The following is a 17,822-nucleotide window of genomic DNA, read 5'->3' as shown; positions in this document are numbered from 1 at the left end:
GCCTAGATGTATAGTGTTCAAAAGGCCAAAACACCTAATGGTTCTGAGGTACACTGCTGATGTGTCATGTAAATTCATAAACACACAAAACAAATCCATTGTCTTTCCCCCTGCCACTTTATGTACATGTAATGGAAATATTTGACCTTTTTCTGAGATATCTTTTTCTTAAGGTTAACTTTTCTCCTCTTAGAACATCTCACAATGAACATGTGCCATTAAGTCTAGCAATAATAAAATTACCAGAATTAACTCAAACAATGGCAGGTTTTATGACTTGGCCAAAACCTAACTCTCTCTCTCTGGCAATCCCCCCCTCTCCCTTTTTGTACCCAGAAATCGTGATTCACAGATTGAAATGTGAGAAACCTTCCTTAAACCACCATCATGCTTACCTCCAGTTCTTAAAAGTCTCTTCCCAAAATCCTAAGATGTTAAAATATTTCTTTTGACACTTTCTTGCCAAAATGTGATTATCGCCATTAAATGTATTTGTCTGTCATAGTGGCATACATTTTGAAGCATTTTGGGCATAATCAATCACTTAAAGTATTGACTGTACATCTTATGATGTCCAATTGAGTAACCAGTTCAAGTAATGTCTAGTTAGTTTAACGTAAACTTGCAGTTCCATCATTCTGTTCTTTTAGGCATGAAAACGTATTTTGCCTCTCTTGTTCCATTTTCTAAATTACATTTACTTGTGACAGGACAGGTAACTACTTCTAATTTTGTTTTACTGGAAATCATATACAAACCAGTTAGTAGTGTTATGTTAATCTACATTATGCTTCATTTATTGTCTTAAATGAACCAGATTTAAAAACAATGTATGAAACTGCAAGAAATACCTTAGGTGGTTTTAAATTTTTCTTTGTTCGTGGTGAATCTCCCCATGCCTCGATAGGAAATAACAGGACACAAACAATCTGCCTATGCCTCTTAAGAAACATACTAGATTCACCTAATGACATCAAAACTATGGCAAACACTGTGACAGCGGCAACAACCAACAACCAATGCAGTAGCTGATGAGGAGATGCATCGTTTATTGAACTGTGGGAAGAATTAATGACCCTGACAATAGCCTCATTAATCTAAGTCTGAGCTCTTGGTTTCATTTAATGTGGCCTAAAGGGATTTCCCCTTGTTAGGAAATTAACTGCACATGGAGGAGGGACATATCTGACTGAAGCGAATCAGAAACTACTCATTTAAAAGACAACTGTCTGTATTTTTAAACATACACTATCACAGTCTTGCTCATTCACCATCAATAATGCCTAAGAGTATGACAGTGTGTATGAGAGCCCGATAATGAGTGTGAGAAAGTATGATTGTGTAAGAGCTGTGACAGTGTGTGAGAGTATGACGGTGTGTGTGAGAGGCAAGTTTGAATAATGGCCTAAAGGGTCTCATGCTAAACCTAAATAAATATTTAAACTATGTTCTGCAAACACACATGACAATCTTTAACTGAAAAGTTCCTGTAAATCACCATATGCAAATATATGCTTCATGTTTCACAAACAATCTTTTCAACAAATACAATTATGTGCAAAATAATAGCAGTCTAACATCACTAATGTATTTAATTACTGATTTTGGTAGAAAAGATAACAAAACATGGGAAAAAATTCATGACTAGGTGTAGCCGAGTAATGGGCAACCAACAGAATCAACAGTCATGACATGCACGCTGCTAATTGGGTATAATTGACTCATTTAATGAAAGGGCATGTTCAAATTAATAGCAGTGTGGAATTCAATTAGTGAGGTCATTCATTCTATGAAGAAACAGGTGTCAATTATGGCCCTTATTTAAAGAAGGAGGGCAGCAAATGTTGTACCTACTGGTTTTAGCCCTTGCTCAGTGAGTAAAAAGCAGTTTTTTGGAGAGGGGAAAACATATAAAGAAGTGTAGAAAATAATTGGCTGCTCAGCTAAAATGATTTCAAATGCTTTAAAATGGCAAACAAAACCCAAAAACACGTGGTAGGAAAAGAAATACTACCATCTGCGTAGATCATTGAATAACAAGAATGGCAAAGAAGCATCCAATGATCAGCTCCAGAGAAATCAAAGAAGATCTTCAGTTACCTGTGAATACTGCAACAATCAGAAGATACTTATGTCAAGCCAGACTATTTGCAAGAAACCTTCATAAAGTACCATTGCTGAAAAAAAGATGTGTTGAAAAGGTTACAGTTTGCCAAATAACACATTGACTGGCCTAAAGAGAAGTGGTGCAACATTCTTTGGACAGATGAGAGCAAGATTGTTCTTATTGGGTTTAAATGCCACATACAGTTTGTGAGATGACCCATAAACACTGAATTCAAGCCACAGTACACTGTGAAGACTGTAAAACATGGAGGTGCAAGCATAATAGTTTGGGGATGTTTCTCATACTTTGGAGTCAGACCCATTTATCGCATACCAGGCACCATGGACCAGTTTGAATAGAAGAAATTGAAATTGGTGTTTCAGCAGGACAACGACCCCAAACACACCAGCAAGCGGGCAGCATCCTGATTCCAGACCAACAAGATTGTTATGAAGTGGCCAGCCCAATCCCTAGACCTCAATCCAATTGAGAATTTGTGGAGTGACATCAAAAATGCTGTTTTTGATGCAAAACCCAGGAATGCAGAAGAACTCTAGAATGCAGACCAGTCATCTTGGGCCGGAATACCTGTTCAAAGGTGACAGATGTTAACTGACTCCATGCTACACAGATTTAAAGCAGTAACAGAAAAAAAATGTATACAATTAAATATTTGTTCAGTGATCAACAGAAAAGCTAAATCTGTAAACAACTTTCAGTTTATACTGTAAATATTCGAGTTTGTAAATTAAAATGAAGACACTGCTATTTTTTTGAACAGCCCATTATTCTTTTTTCTTCATTTTTCAGTTTAAAAATTGATTTCATTCATTTTCATTTGGAATTGAATGTGCAGTGCTCCCAGTGTCTGTGTATATGGAAATAAATGCTATTATGAGGACTGAGCTTTTTCTCAGTTGCTATTATTACACACTGCTACTATATTGCACATAACTGTAATATTTCACAAATGCACAACAAATTAAAGATGGATGTAGATATTCTACTGTAAAGGGGGAAGACCTCATCTGTTAAGGTAAGAGCTGATTACCTGGTCACTCCTGACCCATTTTTAAGAAAAAGTCAATAGTCTGCTAATCTGATTTAAATAAATTCAACATTATTTAAATGATAGGTTATATATGATATTTTCTGTGCTGTTAGAGAAGCAAAAACATCAGAAAAGATGAAAAGACTCATTAATACTGGACATATGTACCACCTTTTCCAAGTATCTTAGAAAGGAAATAAAAAAATAGATGGGGCTGTATTTATTTTGATTGGTAGTGTCAAAGAGAATGAGAATTCATGAAATAAATTAAACTAACAAAATAAAAGCCAACTAAAAGCCCAACAACCACTGACCAGGCCAAACAAGATCTTTAATTCAGATTTAAGGAAACATATAGAACTGATGCTCTTAATATTTGCATTTCTAATACTATACCATAATACTATTCCACAGTATTTGAGCTATAAGAGAAGCATCTTCCACCAAATAAGATGCAAGCGATCTTGGAGAATTGCAGTAGGCCTGCCCTAGATTAAATGATTGTGATGTGTTTCAATACTTCAAGAAATCAAACTAGGTGATTTCATTTTTTTTAACTACTTGCATTTGCCACAGTACATACCAAGCAATTACTTCTGTACAAATAATAAAGAACACCTGATAAGAAAACGTTTGTAACTTGACAATTGTTTCCTTTTTTAATTGGTGATTTCATAGGGTTTTTCAAGGCTTAAACATTCCAGTGTAATTCCACTGGGATCTGTTGGGGCCTTGTGCTATGCATGATTATCATTTATGGGAAACCGGTTCTATAAGGTATAGGTTGAAACAGTTAATCTATCCTTATTGTCTCATGTTATACAGGATCCAACTGTCTGAACCATGCTCCTGTCCATTACATTTTAAACATGTCATTTTACAACTAAGACATTTGCAACTGTTTAAGTACCTTTTGGGAGTTTAAGGTTATAATGCACATTCACAGATCACAACCTAGATTAGGAAGATGTACACTGCATATTTGTGCAGCTTTGCCACTGTTATTGCACATACAAGTGCAAAGTGTAAAAAATAAATTATAGTAACAACAATTGCTATGTGACCATTAGACTTACTACTTGTGTAAACATGACACTGGGATCACAATTTTAACCTATGGTAGGCTGCCTTCTGGCAACAAAACATATTTCTCATATGCACATACATATGTAATAAAGAAGAAGCTAAAGCTAAGATGCAATGCAAGATTACAAGGCTGGTGAATGAAAAAGACACAAACACATGACAAAGGCAGTCACTTTTAAAGACTTTTAATACTATTACATACTACTGGGGAGCTGTTAGTGGTAGAGTTTTTCCATTCACATTATACTATTTGAACCTTAATTACCCTCTTATATCCCTATACCATATAACACTACACAATATTCTCACACTTTAAATTTAAAACATAAAAGGTGCTCAAAGTCTTAGCAACTTAAAACCCCTTAAATACTCTTCCTCATATGTTATCAGTTTTCACAGATTTTGCTCAGCACTTCAGATTGTGACTTTAAAACAAGAACATTAAACTTAGTGAGTAGTGTAACCAACAGACCAAAGCAACTAAAAAGGCAGGTGCAAAATAAAGATTAGAACAACTTCATACTCCTCCCTCCCATTAGGTAAATTGGGCATAATCAGCAAATCATATTATTCTTGCATTTATCCATTTTAACTTAATAATTTGTAACAATGATGTAATTATTACAAAAGTAATTCTAATGAAATTTTTAAAATCATTACAATCTCTTCCCACTCATGCACAGTACATACATGAATGATAAGATTTAAAGAACAACACAAATTTAAAAGTAGTGAAGACTGCTGAAGTGGACCTCTGATATGCTTTGAGTTGTCAATGTACAAGTATGCAAGTTACTTGAGGTCCAGTATTGGTTAATTGAACAAGAAACAGTTTGACAGTATATTAGTGGATTTTAAATAAGTACTGTATAAATTTTGTCTATTTTAACAATTTGGCACCAGATCACAAATTAATATAACAATTAATGTTACACATGTCACACAGATATAATTAAGGTTACATGTAATGCTATAAAAAAAAAATACAACCAACTGGAAGCAGTGAAAGGGTAAAAAAATAAATGTGTAAATTTACAGAATTTACACAAATTTCTACTGCTTCCCTTAATAATCTCACCCAGTGTATTTTAAGAAAGAAGTGGCCATATATACAGAAGGATAGGAAATCAGTTATTACACCCACTGGTAATGAACAATGTGAGAGAAATGCATCTCTAGTCATCATATAGCTATACATACACAGTATGTAGTTCAAAGACACTGAGCTCTCATTTAAAAAAAACTTATGTATAGAACTGTGTGGAAACTCCTCATTCCCACTGAGAACAAGAAAATTATTTACATGTTTAGGCATTATTCAGTCAATAAGCCTACAGAAATGGTCAACAACCTGCTCCTCATGGTTTTCTGAAGACACCAACTTGATGTATGAGCTGTAGAAGAAAACTGAAGTTTACTGGAATGTAGATTTCCAAAAGGATGGATGACAACTCTCCCTTAGAATATTCCACAATACAGCATGCTGCTGTCCAGAAAGAAAGCTCCAAAACCTCTAAATACAAGAAATAAACATTGTGAGCTTGAATAAATAAATCTGACACATCAGGTAGATCAAACACATGAAGGTGTCCTCCTTAAGTTATTGTGCCTGTATTTGAAATTATGGAGTGGCTTCAGAAGTGGGTGTTATGGCTGTAGAATCCACCAGTGTTAGTGCTTCTCCATCTGTACAGTCAAGTTCATCTGCCTTAATGATGATTGCCCCTTCTGGCAGCACAACAACTTCCTCTCCGCTTACAATTTCTTCCTCTTCCTCTTCTTGCACCACAACCTCTTCTTGAGTTTCTATACTTGTACTGTTGTCCTGACCATTGGACATGGCCGCCAGTCTCAGTCTGTAGTGCTCAGCCTCCTGCTCCTTCCTCAGGAGCTGCTGCCTGTACTCCTGGGCCTTCCTATTAGCCTCCTTTAGCTGCTGCTCCAGCTTTGTCCTAGTATCTCTGTCATCCAGGCCCTGCAAATAAATGTACAGGAATTCGAACTCAATGAGCATGTGGAGAAATGCCAAGAGCAATGTAAACGTTGTGGCCACTATCTTTGCTAACTTAAGGCCCTTTCAGATATAATAATGACACAGCAAGATGAATCAAATTTTTGTCTATTTTTTAAATACTTTCCTTCCTTGCATCACGGGACCACTTAAAAGGGACTGATTAATCTAATTTTTCAGTTAAAAAATGTGTTGACTCTACAAAACATAACTTGTTTCCAGCAAACCTTATGTGTGGGATCTGTGTGGTTCACACTTGGTTCAAGTTTCCTTTTTCGAGATGAAGGCAGTGTATGATCCTCAGTTACAATTTCCTCTTCAATCTGATCAGTCGATACAGCAACTACTAAAGATTCAATAAACAAAAGACCTGAAATGTTACAACATATTCAAATTACAATTAAAACAATACTATAGTTAAATTCTCATACTGACTTTGTTGCCCTTGCATAGTGACAAAGAACTTCTGCCCTAGATTTCCAGGTTGTGGGTTGTGCTGCTGGTTGGTTACTATGGTGATGACACTCTGGCCATCCTCCTTTACTAGATGCTGAATGCCTGAGTCCACTGGGTCGGCTGTTATAACACCCTCTGGCTCACCTGTAACAGACACTCATTTAGTTACAGGTTTTTATTAGCTACAAGACCGTAGGCATGGATGATGTATCCATTTCAACAACATAACAGCAAAAAAGTACTGACATTCAAGCTAAAGTGATTTTTACCTAAGAATACCTAGTATGTGAGCTATTTGCAGTGCTTAAGTTAATTGTTAGTAAGAGTTTAGTGAAATCTTGCAGTTTTCTTTTTTACCCTGGCATGAATTCTGTAAATTGGCAATGTATTTCTGTGAGGGGTTCATACTTTCCTGCCTTTCACATTTTCACAATTGTATATACTTTTAAACCAGTGTCAGTAAGCTACATGATCATTAAATAACCAAATAAGGCAAGTGAGGGCTCTACGTTTTCGCCTAAGCGTCCTCTATTTGATGAAAAAGCTGCCAATCATGCAGCTTGCCCTGGAAATACTTGGGAAGTAAATAATAGTCACCCCCTCCCCTTCCCCCTTCGGCATGATTTTCTGTCACTCCAAGACAATGGTGCTTCAATGGCCAATGGAAATCTATAGAAAATAGAAGGGGGGGGGGGGGGGTCTGATGCGCTATCTATGAACAGTTTTACGTGAGTAACGTGCATTGAGGTATATAAAGGCTTGTGTATTTTGTGTTAGATTACGATGGAACCCGAACAAGTGTTTTCGCACAAAGAAGTGAGCACACAATTAAATAACTTTACCCCCAAAATCAGTATATACCCTCAGAATCAGCCACCTGTACCAAACATCGGCAACCAAAGATAACTGTAAATAAATGAAAGCACTTTACTTGCTCCAATTAATGTTTTAATATACGTGATATACGTGTCTGGATTAGTATCCAAGACTTTGTGAGAGAACAGTTACTGACTATAAATCCATTGCAGAATAGAAATGATTTGTGCGTTCCATGCAGTTTTGTACATGCAGAATTACAATATTTAAATATTGTTTTTAGGTGTGATCTTTTACTAAAATAAAGTTTAAATGGCCTTCTAAGGCAGGAACTTGCGTATTTTGATTTTCCTCAAAGGAATTGGCCAAGAGAGAAAAGATAATTACGCAATACGACAAACTGGCTGAAATTGGGGTTGGCCGGAATTGGGGGCCAGTTTGTTAACATTCTATATACCATTAGGAACACGCAGTTGCTTTGATGGTAACTGAATTTTCTGGGAAAAATTCTATTATACCGGATGCATGTTTTAAAAGGCTATTTAAAAGGACAGGCACGATTGTTGTGGAAATTTACCAGTGTAGTATTTCTGGCGAACGGATGCATGTAGATGGCTGAAAATCGGTAAGCAGGTACTTGTATTAGTCCTAAGAAATGTTGTGTTGATAAATGTAGTGTACTCTAAGAATATTCAATGCAATCAACTGAATTATTTGAGTCTGCCAGTTTGGGGCGTTGGTGCAGGAGGAGGTCTGCGTACTGTCAATCAGCGCTTCCATGCTGTAAGCAGATAAAGTGTAGCACATGCGTTTGATGCTGTTTGGCGAAACTCATGCAGCCATAAGAATGATTTTACCACCAATACTTTTGGACATCGTGGAAAGGAAGCGGCTCATTTTAGCTGAAGTTTATGCTGAGTTATTTGGGTGCTTCTAGCGTGGACTAGCTACGATGTTTACAACACAAATCACTGTATGTTTCCATTCACTGCTGGAAAAATTTATAATCCTGCTACAAAATGTTAAGTATAAATGAGAAAGTATACTACTTCTTTACAGTATTACAGCATGTACAGTATTTTCCCCAGCATTTACAGTATTAGCTACAGTATTTTCCCCTAACAATTACACTATGAAGCTAATATTGTTGTGGAACTTACTAAAGTAATTTACTGTGACGTTTTAGCAAAAAGAAACATGCAAACTCAATGTATAGTGACTGATGTGCATCTATAGAGGTTTTTAGACACTTTGGAGATGTCTAGGACACCTAGTGGAAAATTCTGTGAAGCTACTTAGTCATTTCATGTATATGCTCATGTATATGTATAAGTGTTCGATTTATTAGACAAGACCCTGGTGAATCAGGAAATGTAGAGTAGGAGTGAAAATAAATCTCCAGAATCAACAGACATATACCCAGAAAATCAAAGGCAATTTTTTTTTTTTTGACATTTTCTTCTGTATAAGATGAGTTCAAATGGAACCTAAATGATGGCCAATAAGCCTGGATGTGAATGGATGTCTTGTCCCAAGTGTCTATTTCAGTTTAAATCCTGAATGATCATTGTGCTATGTATTCAATTTCAGATAACTAGTGTTAGTGAACAAGTACAAATCGTTCAAAGATTAGCATAAAACCGCAGGTGCATGGACAGGATATAGCATACCCAGCTTACCTAAGATGGTTTTAGAGTTGGTGAGGACAATATCAGAGAGATTGACCACTCCTGACGATGAGATGATGAACTGGGGATTGGCAGTAGGTGTTGGTGTGTCACTAAATAGGTTCTCATCATGGTTCATATTCACCTGATTCTGCATTCCCTCCTATGAAAATGTAAACCACAAACAAATATTAAAAAGAGAATCAAGAGTTGTCCAATTTCATTATTTAAAAGAAAGTTTAAGGATTCACTGCAATACTGTTGGCCATTTGGACACTTGTCTAGATGAACTCAAGTACTTGGTAATTACTTGAGCAACTGATGTGAAATGGGCTAGAACAGTGAAATATGGGACAAAGAATTAATGTTTAAAGCCTTCAAAGGCTCATATTCAAATCTCCCAGTAGAGTATACATTAAGGTGATGTGGTTTCCAAGAAAGCACTTACCAATTGTTTTAGTAACTACACTCACCAACAAATATCACCTTCAGCATCAGCTTCTGTCAAAATTATTTACAGGGTACAGACTAGGACCCATTTTTTTGCCATAGAAAATAACTATTATGTTACAATCACCATCAGCATTTCCATATAGACTAGTTATGGTTTTCTAGCTTTGATGAACACATACTCATGGACACTTGCATAAAACAACTGTACCAATGTTCTGTTGTGAGTCAAGAAAAATGAAAATCACAACCTAGTTCAGTTAACTGGCTTTAAATTATTTTTTTTCCACATACATGTTGATGTCAAGTCATTTTCAAAAATCAGTTTTAAAAACTGGCATAATGAAAGACTTTAAAGCTTATACCTCATCATGTATACCCAATCATTTATAGAAAGTGTCCAACGGCATACAGTGACACATTTTTCTTAGTTGTAGAAAAATGTTTTTGTTGTATTTAAAAGATAAAACAACAAAACAAATGACTTCAGTCAAACATGCATAGTTGCGCACACAGAAAAACACAATAGACAAGCAAAAATGCAAATATTAAGTGAGAGAAACTAAAGTAAATGATAAGAGTGAGTATAAGAAAGGAATGAAAAAAGATCTCTAATCAGACAATGCTCTAACAAACATCATGGTAACACTTTATATTACATTTCACCTGGAGTAAGAGCATTAGGTCCGTATTGCCTCTGTCGATGGCAATACTGAAGGGTGTTTTGTCAAACTTGCTGAGGGCATGGGTATCAGCACCGTACTTAATGAGCAGCTCTGCTACATTCCTGTGGCCATGCTCTGTAGCCCAGTGTAGGGCAGTCATTTTCAGCATATCCTTGGCATTAATATCTGCTCCATTCTATTACCAACAATAACAAATTAGATAAAAAAGGATACTTCTGTGTATTTTCAAGCACAATTCAAATGTATTAATAGCATTTACAACTAATTCAAAATTTAGTCAAAATGTGCAACTATTGCACACAACAGAACTAAACAGAAACCTACAGCTTTTAAGAGGATATCCTACTCTACTTCACTTAAAAACAGGAATCTGGTGTTTCGTGCACATGTACTATTACCTTCAGTAGAAGTTCCACAATACTAGAGTGTCCCTCTGCAGCTGCCATGTGCAGCGGGGTGCGGTCAACTTTAGTGCGAGCATCTCTGCTGACACCTGCTCGGAGGAGCACCTCAGCAGTGGAGTAATGTCCAAACTGGGCTGCTAAATGCAACGGCGATGTCCCCAGCTATAAATATTACAAATTGTCCTATTTTAACTTAAAAAATTAAGAAAATCACAATAAATTTTCAGTGACTAAACAGATTTATAGTACGAAGAACCACTTACTATACTTCAGTAAGACTAACTTACCCAGTCTGTAGTAAAAGGTGCACCATTTGTCATAAGGGACCGAACCTCATCATCCTGGCCTTTACGCGCAGCCTCTAGCAAATGCTTGCCCAAGTCCACAAGTGACATCTAATACAATAGGGAATATACACTGAAAACAGCCACTGCAGTACTATAATGACAGTCACAGAAAAGAAAAGCACCACTTTAAACAAATGTACAGTACTTTATAAAACTTTAGAACACTTTATAAAACAAAACATTATTGATACACTAGCACCAAGTATAAACTTCATTAAATGTACAGGTACTTTAAACAGTTTTCTATTATTTATGTCTGTTACCACTTTACAAGACTATCACTTCTTCAAAACTTATAAATCTGAGATAAGGGCAGTGTGAACAAAGGTTAGCAAACTTGCAGGGAAGTAAAATAATGACTGGGAGGCACTTGCATCTTTAAAACTGAAGGTCAATCACCGTTGACAGCAATGTTGATCAACTGCCAAAATATGCTCAGAAACCACTGGCGAAGCTGGGCCAGAGTGCAATACAGGGCAATCATAATGTCGGTCAAATTAACTCTTCCCATATGAGTGCTGTAACTCAGTCACAATCTTTCTTTTTCCTCATTTGAGAAGAGTTTTACTTCAAGGGGGTTATCTGCAGCACTGGAGGTTATCAAGGTGACTTTTGTTTTATGCTCATCTGGCCACAGCAAGATTATGCATCACTATCAATGCGAGGGCAGTGGTGGCTCAGTGGGTTTAAGGTACTTGATTTGTGTTTGGGAGGTTGCTGGTTCAAGCCCTGCCATTGCTGCTGTTAAGCCCCTGAGCAAGGCCCTTAACCCTTGGTTGTGCCTCTCTAGGTTTGAGCTGCCTGGCAGTACCCTAGCCCACACCCATTAAAGGTGTGTCAGTCAGCAGTGGTATTCTGTTCTACCGTGTATGACGATAATGACTGTTAAAGCGAAACTCGCAGATGCTTCTTCCACTTTTAAAGAATGGTCCTCTGAGCCCTGTAACCTCCCTTAGGTTATCAGCTTCAGAGACATGAAGCTGTCAAAGCAGACAGCGCATTCAAGGGTGTTTTTGATAGTTTTTCACAACCCCAGAACAGTGACACACAACCCAGGCTCTTTGGAATATATATAGCACCATCAAAGGTAGACTTCCCTGTGAAGTCATACACAAAACCAGACACCCCAGCTTGCACAACCATCTTACATCCCCATTTCTGGAGTTTGGTATTTTGCTAGAGATTTCCAGCATTTTTGCCTTTGTAGGCATTTGCCATTTACTCAATGGAGAACTAGTGCTCACTTTTAGTCACCACGCACTTGCTCCTCATGTGGTTAAGCACAGGCCTTCTTTTAAACAGGTGATCTTCACTGGAAACAAAGATGATGTTACCTTGGAAGTGGAACATCTGGGATAAACATTTGAATTGCTTGAGTGTCAGGCTAATATCAGCTACATTATCATGTCTTTTGTCTATTACCTAGGAGTTTTCCACTACAGGCATTTTCACTACCCCCTGACCTACTTTATCCCAATGAAAGCTTTGATTTCACTGGCATTAATAGATCGTATCTATTGAACAGTTGACAAGTACAAATTGGTCTGCTCTACAATAATCTAAAATCACTTGCTGCCAAAGAAGTCTGGAGAAGTATGCAAGTTGAGTGAAGTTTGTTGATGCGGTGAAAATACTAGGCATAGCTGAGGACTTGTACTCAAAGCCAACACACATATACATTATATATATATATATATATATATATATATATATATATATACACACACACACACATATACATATACACACATACATATACACACATACATATATACACATACATATATATATATATATATATATATATATGTATGTATATGTGTGTGTGTGTATACATATATATATATATATATATATATATATATATATATACATACATATACATACACACACACACACACACACACACACACACACACACATACATACATACATATACATACATACATGTATGTATGTATGTATGTGTGTGTATATATATATATATGTAAAATATATAGCTCACAATCTGTAAAATATATATCTCTCATACATTCACACTACATAATGTCCCTGCTTGTCAAGAGAATTTTGTAAAGAGAACTTACAAAATTCAAAATTGTATATATGTGTGTCACTTCAGATTGGTAATAGGAATGATAATTTTTCAACATTAATGATCATTTAAAATGGAACTATAGTGTTTGACAATGCTTGATTTTACAGTTGTAAAATCAATGGCACGATGGAACGTGAACTGTGCATGTAATAGGACCACCACAGTAACAACCTTCCAACTGAGTAATTTAAACTAAGTAAAAAAATAAAAAATATGATGAGAACCTGTAGGCAAACCTCAGGCATGACTTATTAGGAAATGTGTTTGGCACATGGGGCACACCTCTACACAGAAGAGTGCTACAATGCTGTGGTAAAGAAGCCACAGTGAACAAGCCATTACAGGTGAATCTGAAGTCATGTAACCCAGGAATCAATATGGTCCAAACTTCTTATCTGGTAAAATAACAACAGGTTCAATTTGTAAAAATACATATGTACGTAGGAATTATATAAAAAACAAACATAAGTTGATAAAATCTTAGTAAACCAAGAATGCTATGATTGATCAGAAAGTTGACTAATTTTAGGGGGTATAACCCTACAACAACCCCTGATGCACAACATTTGCCTTGCATTGAAATTTGCCTTTCAATGTTGTGCTTTTGGGTGCCATCAACTAAGTATTAAATCTAGACACAGCCTCTAAGGAAAAAAGTTAGATTATAAGAAACATTTATTTATTAAAACATTCTAGATGGATAATTTGAGACAGAACCAGTGGACGTTTTTTCCCCCACATGATGGACATGTGCCATGACAAAGAACTGAATGCCTTCAAACTGTAACTCACGTATTAGGTTAATAAACTGTAACTCACGTATTAGGTTAATTTCAAAATATACAATCTTAGTATCAGCTAAAGATTGGTTCCCTTTGTTACTCTGTTTTCTTTTATTGCTTATTCTACTTTTCATCTCAGGAGAGGTTTGTACTTGCTACTGCTGTGTTTGTCTTCATTAGAGGTTTAGTCCAGTACTATACAAATGAAATCAAACTGAATTGATGCACACAATAATGTCACATTGCTGTTGCATTAAAATTTTTACCACCACATCCATGCTGCTACCACTGCAGTTATTGAATATTCCCTCATCCAAAATATACGCAGCTAGCACATCCAAGTCCTGCAGTCAGAAACAAGTTCACAAATTCTATAGTTGTACCCAAGAGGTGGCCATCTGCAAATAGGCACTCAAAGCCAACAGGTAACTGAACCAGAATATTCTATACTATATTGCTGCTGAATTACCAGCCTCCCCTGACATCACCACAGTCCATCAAAAATAAATAAATAAATAAATAGAACCATTATCACTGACATAGTACTTCACACAGCCTACAATATGGAACCCTCATGTTTACACAACTGCACCTTACATAACTTTGCACAATTTTGAATTAAGTTCGCAGGCAAAAAAATGTATATTGTATTTATCCCATACATCTCAGCTCATTTATTTCCTTCCATCATGGCAGAGCAAAGTCATGTATTGACAAGTACTGCCGAATAAAAATGTTTTTGGTTAGTAGTAAGAAGGGTGTAATGATACATATATTTGTCTTGAACAGTCATGGTACACACTATACGGTTCGGTGTATTCAGACGTACAGAGAATATGCGGTGGCCTATGTGTGAAGACTGATGAATATAAATTTCACAAACATGACTTCCACCCAAAACCTTACGCTGTAATCCATTACCAACATGCCAAGCTAAACATGGCTCAAGATTACTGATATCTGAGTCAGTCACAGTATTGCGAATGCAAATGACACAGGAGCTAAAAGACCCACCTGCATCTTTCAGATCAGTTGCCTGGGAAAATTTCAGGTGCCCAGTGAACTATGACAGGGAGTGATGGACAAGAATGGTGTGTTGGTGTTGTATATGTGTGGAAACTCATGAATATACGAACATGTATTCAACATCACTGAGATGTACTAAGCATTTAAATTTTACATTTGTGCTTTAGGCATTTGCTCTTAGCATGTGAGACTTAGAATTTCAATCATGTTGCAGAAGAAGGGAAATGTAGGGTTACAAGTCTTGCCCAAGGATTCTTATTGGTATAGCATGGCGCATTTGGAAAGACAGAGAATTGAACCCCAGTCTCCCACAGGAGAGGCAGCATTGTTATTGAGATGCGAAAGCAGACATAGCCAAAGCCATGCTACAATATAGCCTAAGTGGAAAAATAAAATTATTATTCTACTTATTTTGTACTTTAATAACATAAGAGATGCATTTCAGTTTTGTAGCTGACCTATGCTACCCCCCCGCCCCCTAAAAAAAAACAGCCCTACATAAAAAAATATGACCTGTGTGATAACGCACATTCACTCCTTACATTTTACTGCTTAATTCACTACAGACTGCACCGACTACCTCAGAGGGGACTTTACAACACTAGGTGTAACAAACTAACTTCCAGTACTGTCTGTTCAAAACAAATGAAAATAAACCATTTTAAGTTGTGAAAGATTATTTGTGTGAAGTAGCGCTCGTCTGAATCTTTAGCTACTGTCAGGGGCGGGGTTTCAACCTGTTAGCCACGAGAAAGGGTGCAACACATTTTTACTTAAATATTCTAATTAAAAAGTGTAACATTGATTTTTGGGGAATTATAGTTAGCGTTAGTTAGTTTTATACATTCTCGCACGTTTGATAAATGTTCCGAAGTAAACCGGAAACCCACCAATGTCACTGCAACACAATAAATAAACACAAAAACAACTCAGATTTATTAAAATGTATGTAGTTGTTGATGCTATGTCGGTATAAAACGTGTGCAGTGCTGATTCCGTGGTTAAGACAGGACTTCCCACGGTGTTGCAGCGTAAAACAGCAAAGTGCTGTTCTAAATATTAGCTAAAGGCATTACAGATTGTATTGCCCGTGTCTTGAATTACGCCTACTCTGATGGCTTGCTAACTTTTCGCAACTCAAAGCCAAGTACGAAGTTGCCAAGCTTCGTAGCTAAGAGAGCTAACTTTAATTATCCAACTTTATATAGTTGCAATGCGTAACAGCTAGCCAGCTAATTTACAAATATTTCACGTCGATTAAACAGACATCTTCTCAAATGCAACATGGTCACTAACGTCAAATGAGCATAGTAGCTAGCCAGCTACAAATAAGTAGAGCCATAAGATACTAGTCTCTGGAAGCAAACGACAAAGTTGAGTGCAGATTGTCGATTATAGCTCGTAAATTATCTAAGACAGCGAGTTGACTGTTAGATGAATAGCTAGATTAGTTAAGCGCTGTCTAGATAACCTAGGTTAACCTATTTAGCTAACTAACGCTATATAGATAGGATTAACTTTAGAACTAGCTAAAAAGTCCAGTTGCTTACCTTAATGGCTAAAGTGCTGTCCCGAAATCGACGTCCGCACCAAAATTTGTGCAAGGTTTGGCACGTAAAAGCATTAATTTAAATGTTTTTTTCTTAAATACGTATATGCTCTTCACCAAGCTCAATCAGATGGGTTTACAAGACTTTCAAATACATTGCATAAACTTTGTTACAATTACATATGAAAGATGGCGCAGTAAAGTTCTTCTTCTTGTATATGGCGGGTTGAAAAAAAGCAAGCTCATACTACCACCTACATGCAACCAGTGCTACGTACAACTACAGATCGTCTCCCTCCTTAATTATTGAAGTATATTGGTGTCGGTTTCCCTTATTGTTCTGTCTCACAATACATGTCTTTTTTAGCCATGGTTCTGGACAAAATGTCAGCTTGGCAAAACTTCACAAACATAAACCAGGTTTAGACACTCCAGCTATGAATATGTCCTGTGTGTTTGTTTTGTTTGTTTTGCAGTGTTTGTGTGCTGCACTGAGTATGTTTACATGTTTAAAATCAAATTGTAACCATTGTAAAATGCATTGCAACCATTGTTTACATTTACTTTTCCAGCATTTGCTCTTATTGAGAACGTCTTATAGTGTTCCAGTATATGTGCCCCCTGGGCACCTTGTTCTTCTTACTCCATTAGGTGAGTTAAAGGAGCACCCTTCATTGCACCTTTCAAAGTGTCAAATAATTTATTCATAATGTAGATCACTGGGCACAGTGAAAATTGTACAGGACAAAATTCTTTTCAGTGCCAGACTTATCATTGGAAGGCTCAGTAGCATAATATAATTAAACACTTAACCCTAACCCAACTAGATTTCTTTTATGCCAGTAACAGATGAAACATAGCTGTGACATTTAGACTTCTGGTTACCTTGTTATAGCTTGTTCAGGTTTTCAAAACACTGCAAAATAAATAAAAAATAAAATAGGGCAAATGTTAATAATAGTAGATATATGAAATATATGAGATCATTTACCATCACAAACAGCCATATTCTCTTAAAACATACCTAAACCTAAATGTTTATTTCAAAGATTAGCACTATGCCTAATGTCTAAATCATATATATTCCCTGGATTTCAATGAGTTGTTCAGTAATCTCAAGTAGACTTGATAATGTGGCTTTGACATAATGTTATAACTAAAACAGTAGAAGTCACCTTTGGACCATTTTTATAGGTGATAGATGTTCGCTTATTCTCTACTCTAATACATAAAGATTAGAAATCTTAACAAAAAAAAGGTAACCTAAAATGTCTTGAAAAAGTTTA

General features: G+C 36.3%; 1 protein-coding gene across 3 annotated transcripts; it reads right to left on the bottom strand.

Moving 5' to 3' along the window:
• Positions 1 to 4,413: 4,413 nt before the first annotated feature.
• Positions 4,414 to 16,762, bottom strand: gabpb2b (GA binding protein transcription factor subunit beta 2b). 3 transcript variants are annotated; one of them, XM_027001190.3, is made up of 8 exons: positions 16,538 to 16,761; positions 11,022 to 11,129; positions 10,729 to 10,896; positions 10,311 to 10,505; positions 9,207 to 9,357; positions 6,691 to 6,855; positions 6,483 to 6,601; positions 4,414 to 6,219 (listed from the first exon to the last, which is right to left on the bottom strand). In XM_027001190.3, exons 2-8 carry the CDS (start codon positions 11,127 to 11,129, stop codon positions 5,866 to 5,868), a joined length of 1,260 nt encoding a protein of 419 aa, XP_026856991.2. In that variant the 5' UTR covers positions 16,538 to 16,761; the 3' UTR covers positions 4,414 to 5,865. The 3 variants fall into 3 exon arrangements, with proteins under 3 accessions (XP_026856991.2, XP_081571952.1, XP_026856992.2); XM_081715826.1 differs by lacking the exon at positions 16,538 to 16,761 and adding an exon at positions 12,326 to 12,676; XM_027001191.3 differs by lacking the exon at positions 10,311 to 10,505 and having other exon boundaries at positions 16,538 to 16,762.
• Positions 16,763 to 17,822: the final 1,060 nt, after the last annotated feature.

Source organism: Electrophorus electricus, chromosome 1 (assembly GCF_041902795.1).
Source record: "Electrophorus electricus isolate QZ-2024a chromosome 1, ASM4190279v1, whole genome shotgun sequence".
Classification (NCBI taxonomy): domain Eukaryota; kingdom Metazoa; phylum Chordata; class Actinopteri; order Gymnotiformes; family Gymnotidae; genus Electrophorus; species Electrophorus electricus.
Note: the sequence above shows the minus strand (reverse complement) of the source record. Positions and strands in the feature narration are given on the sequence as shown.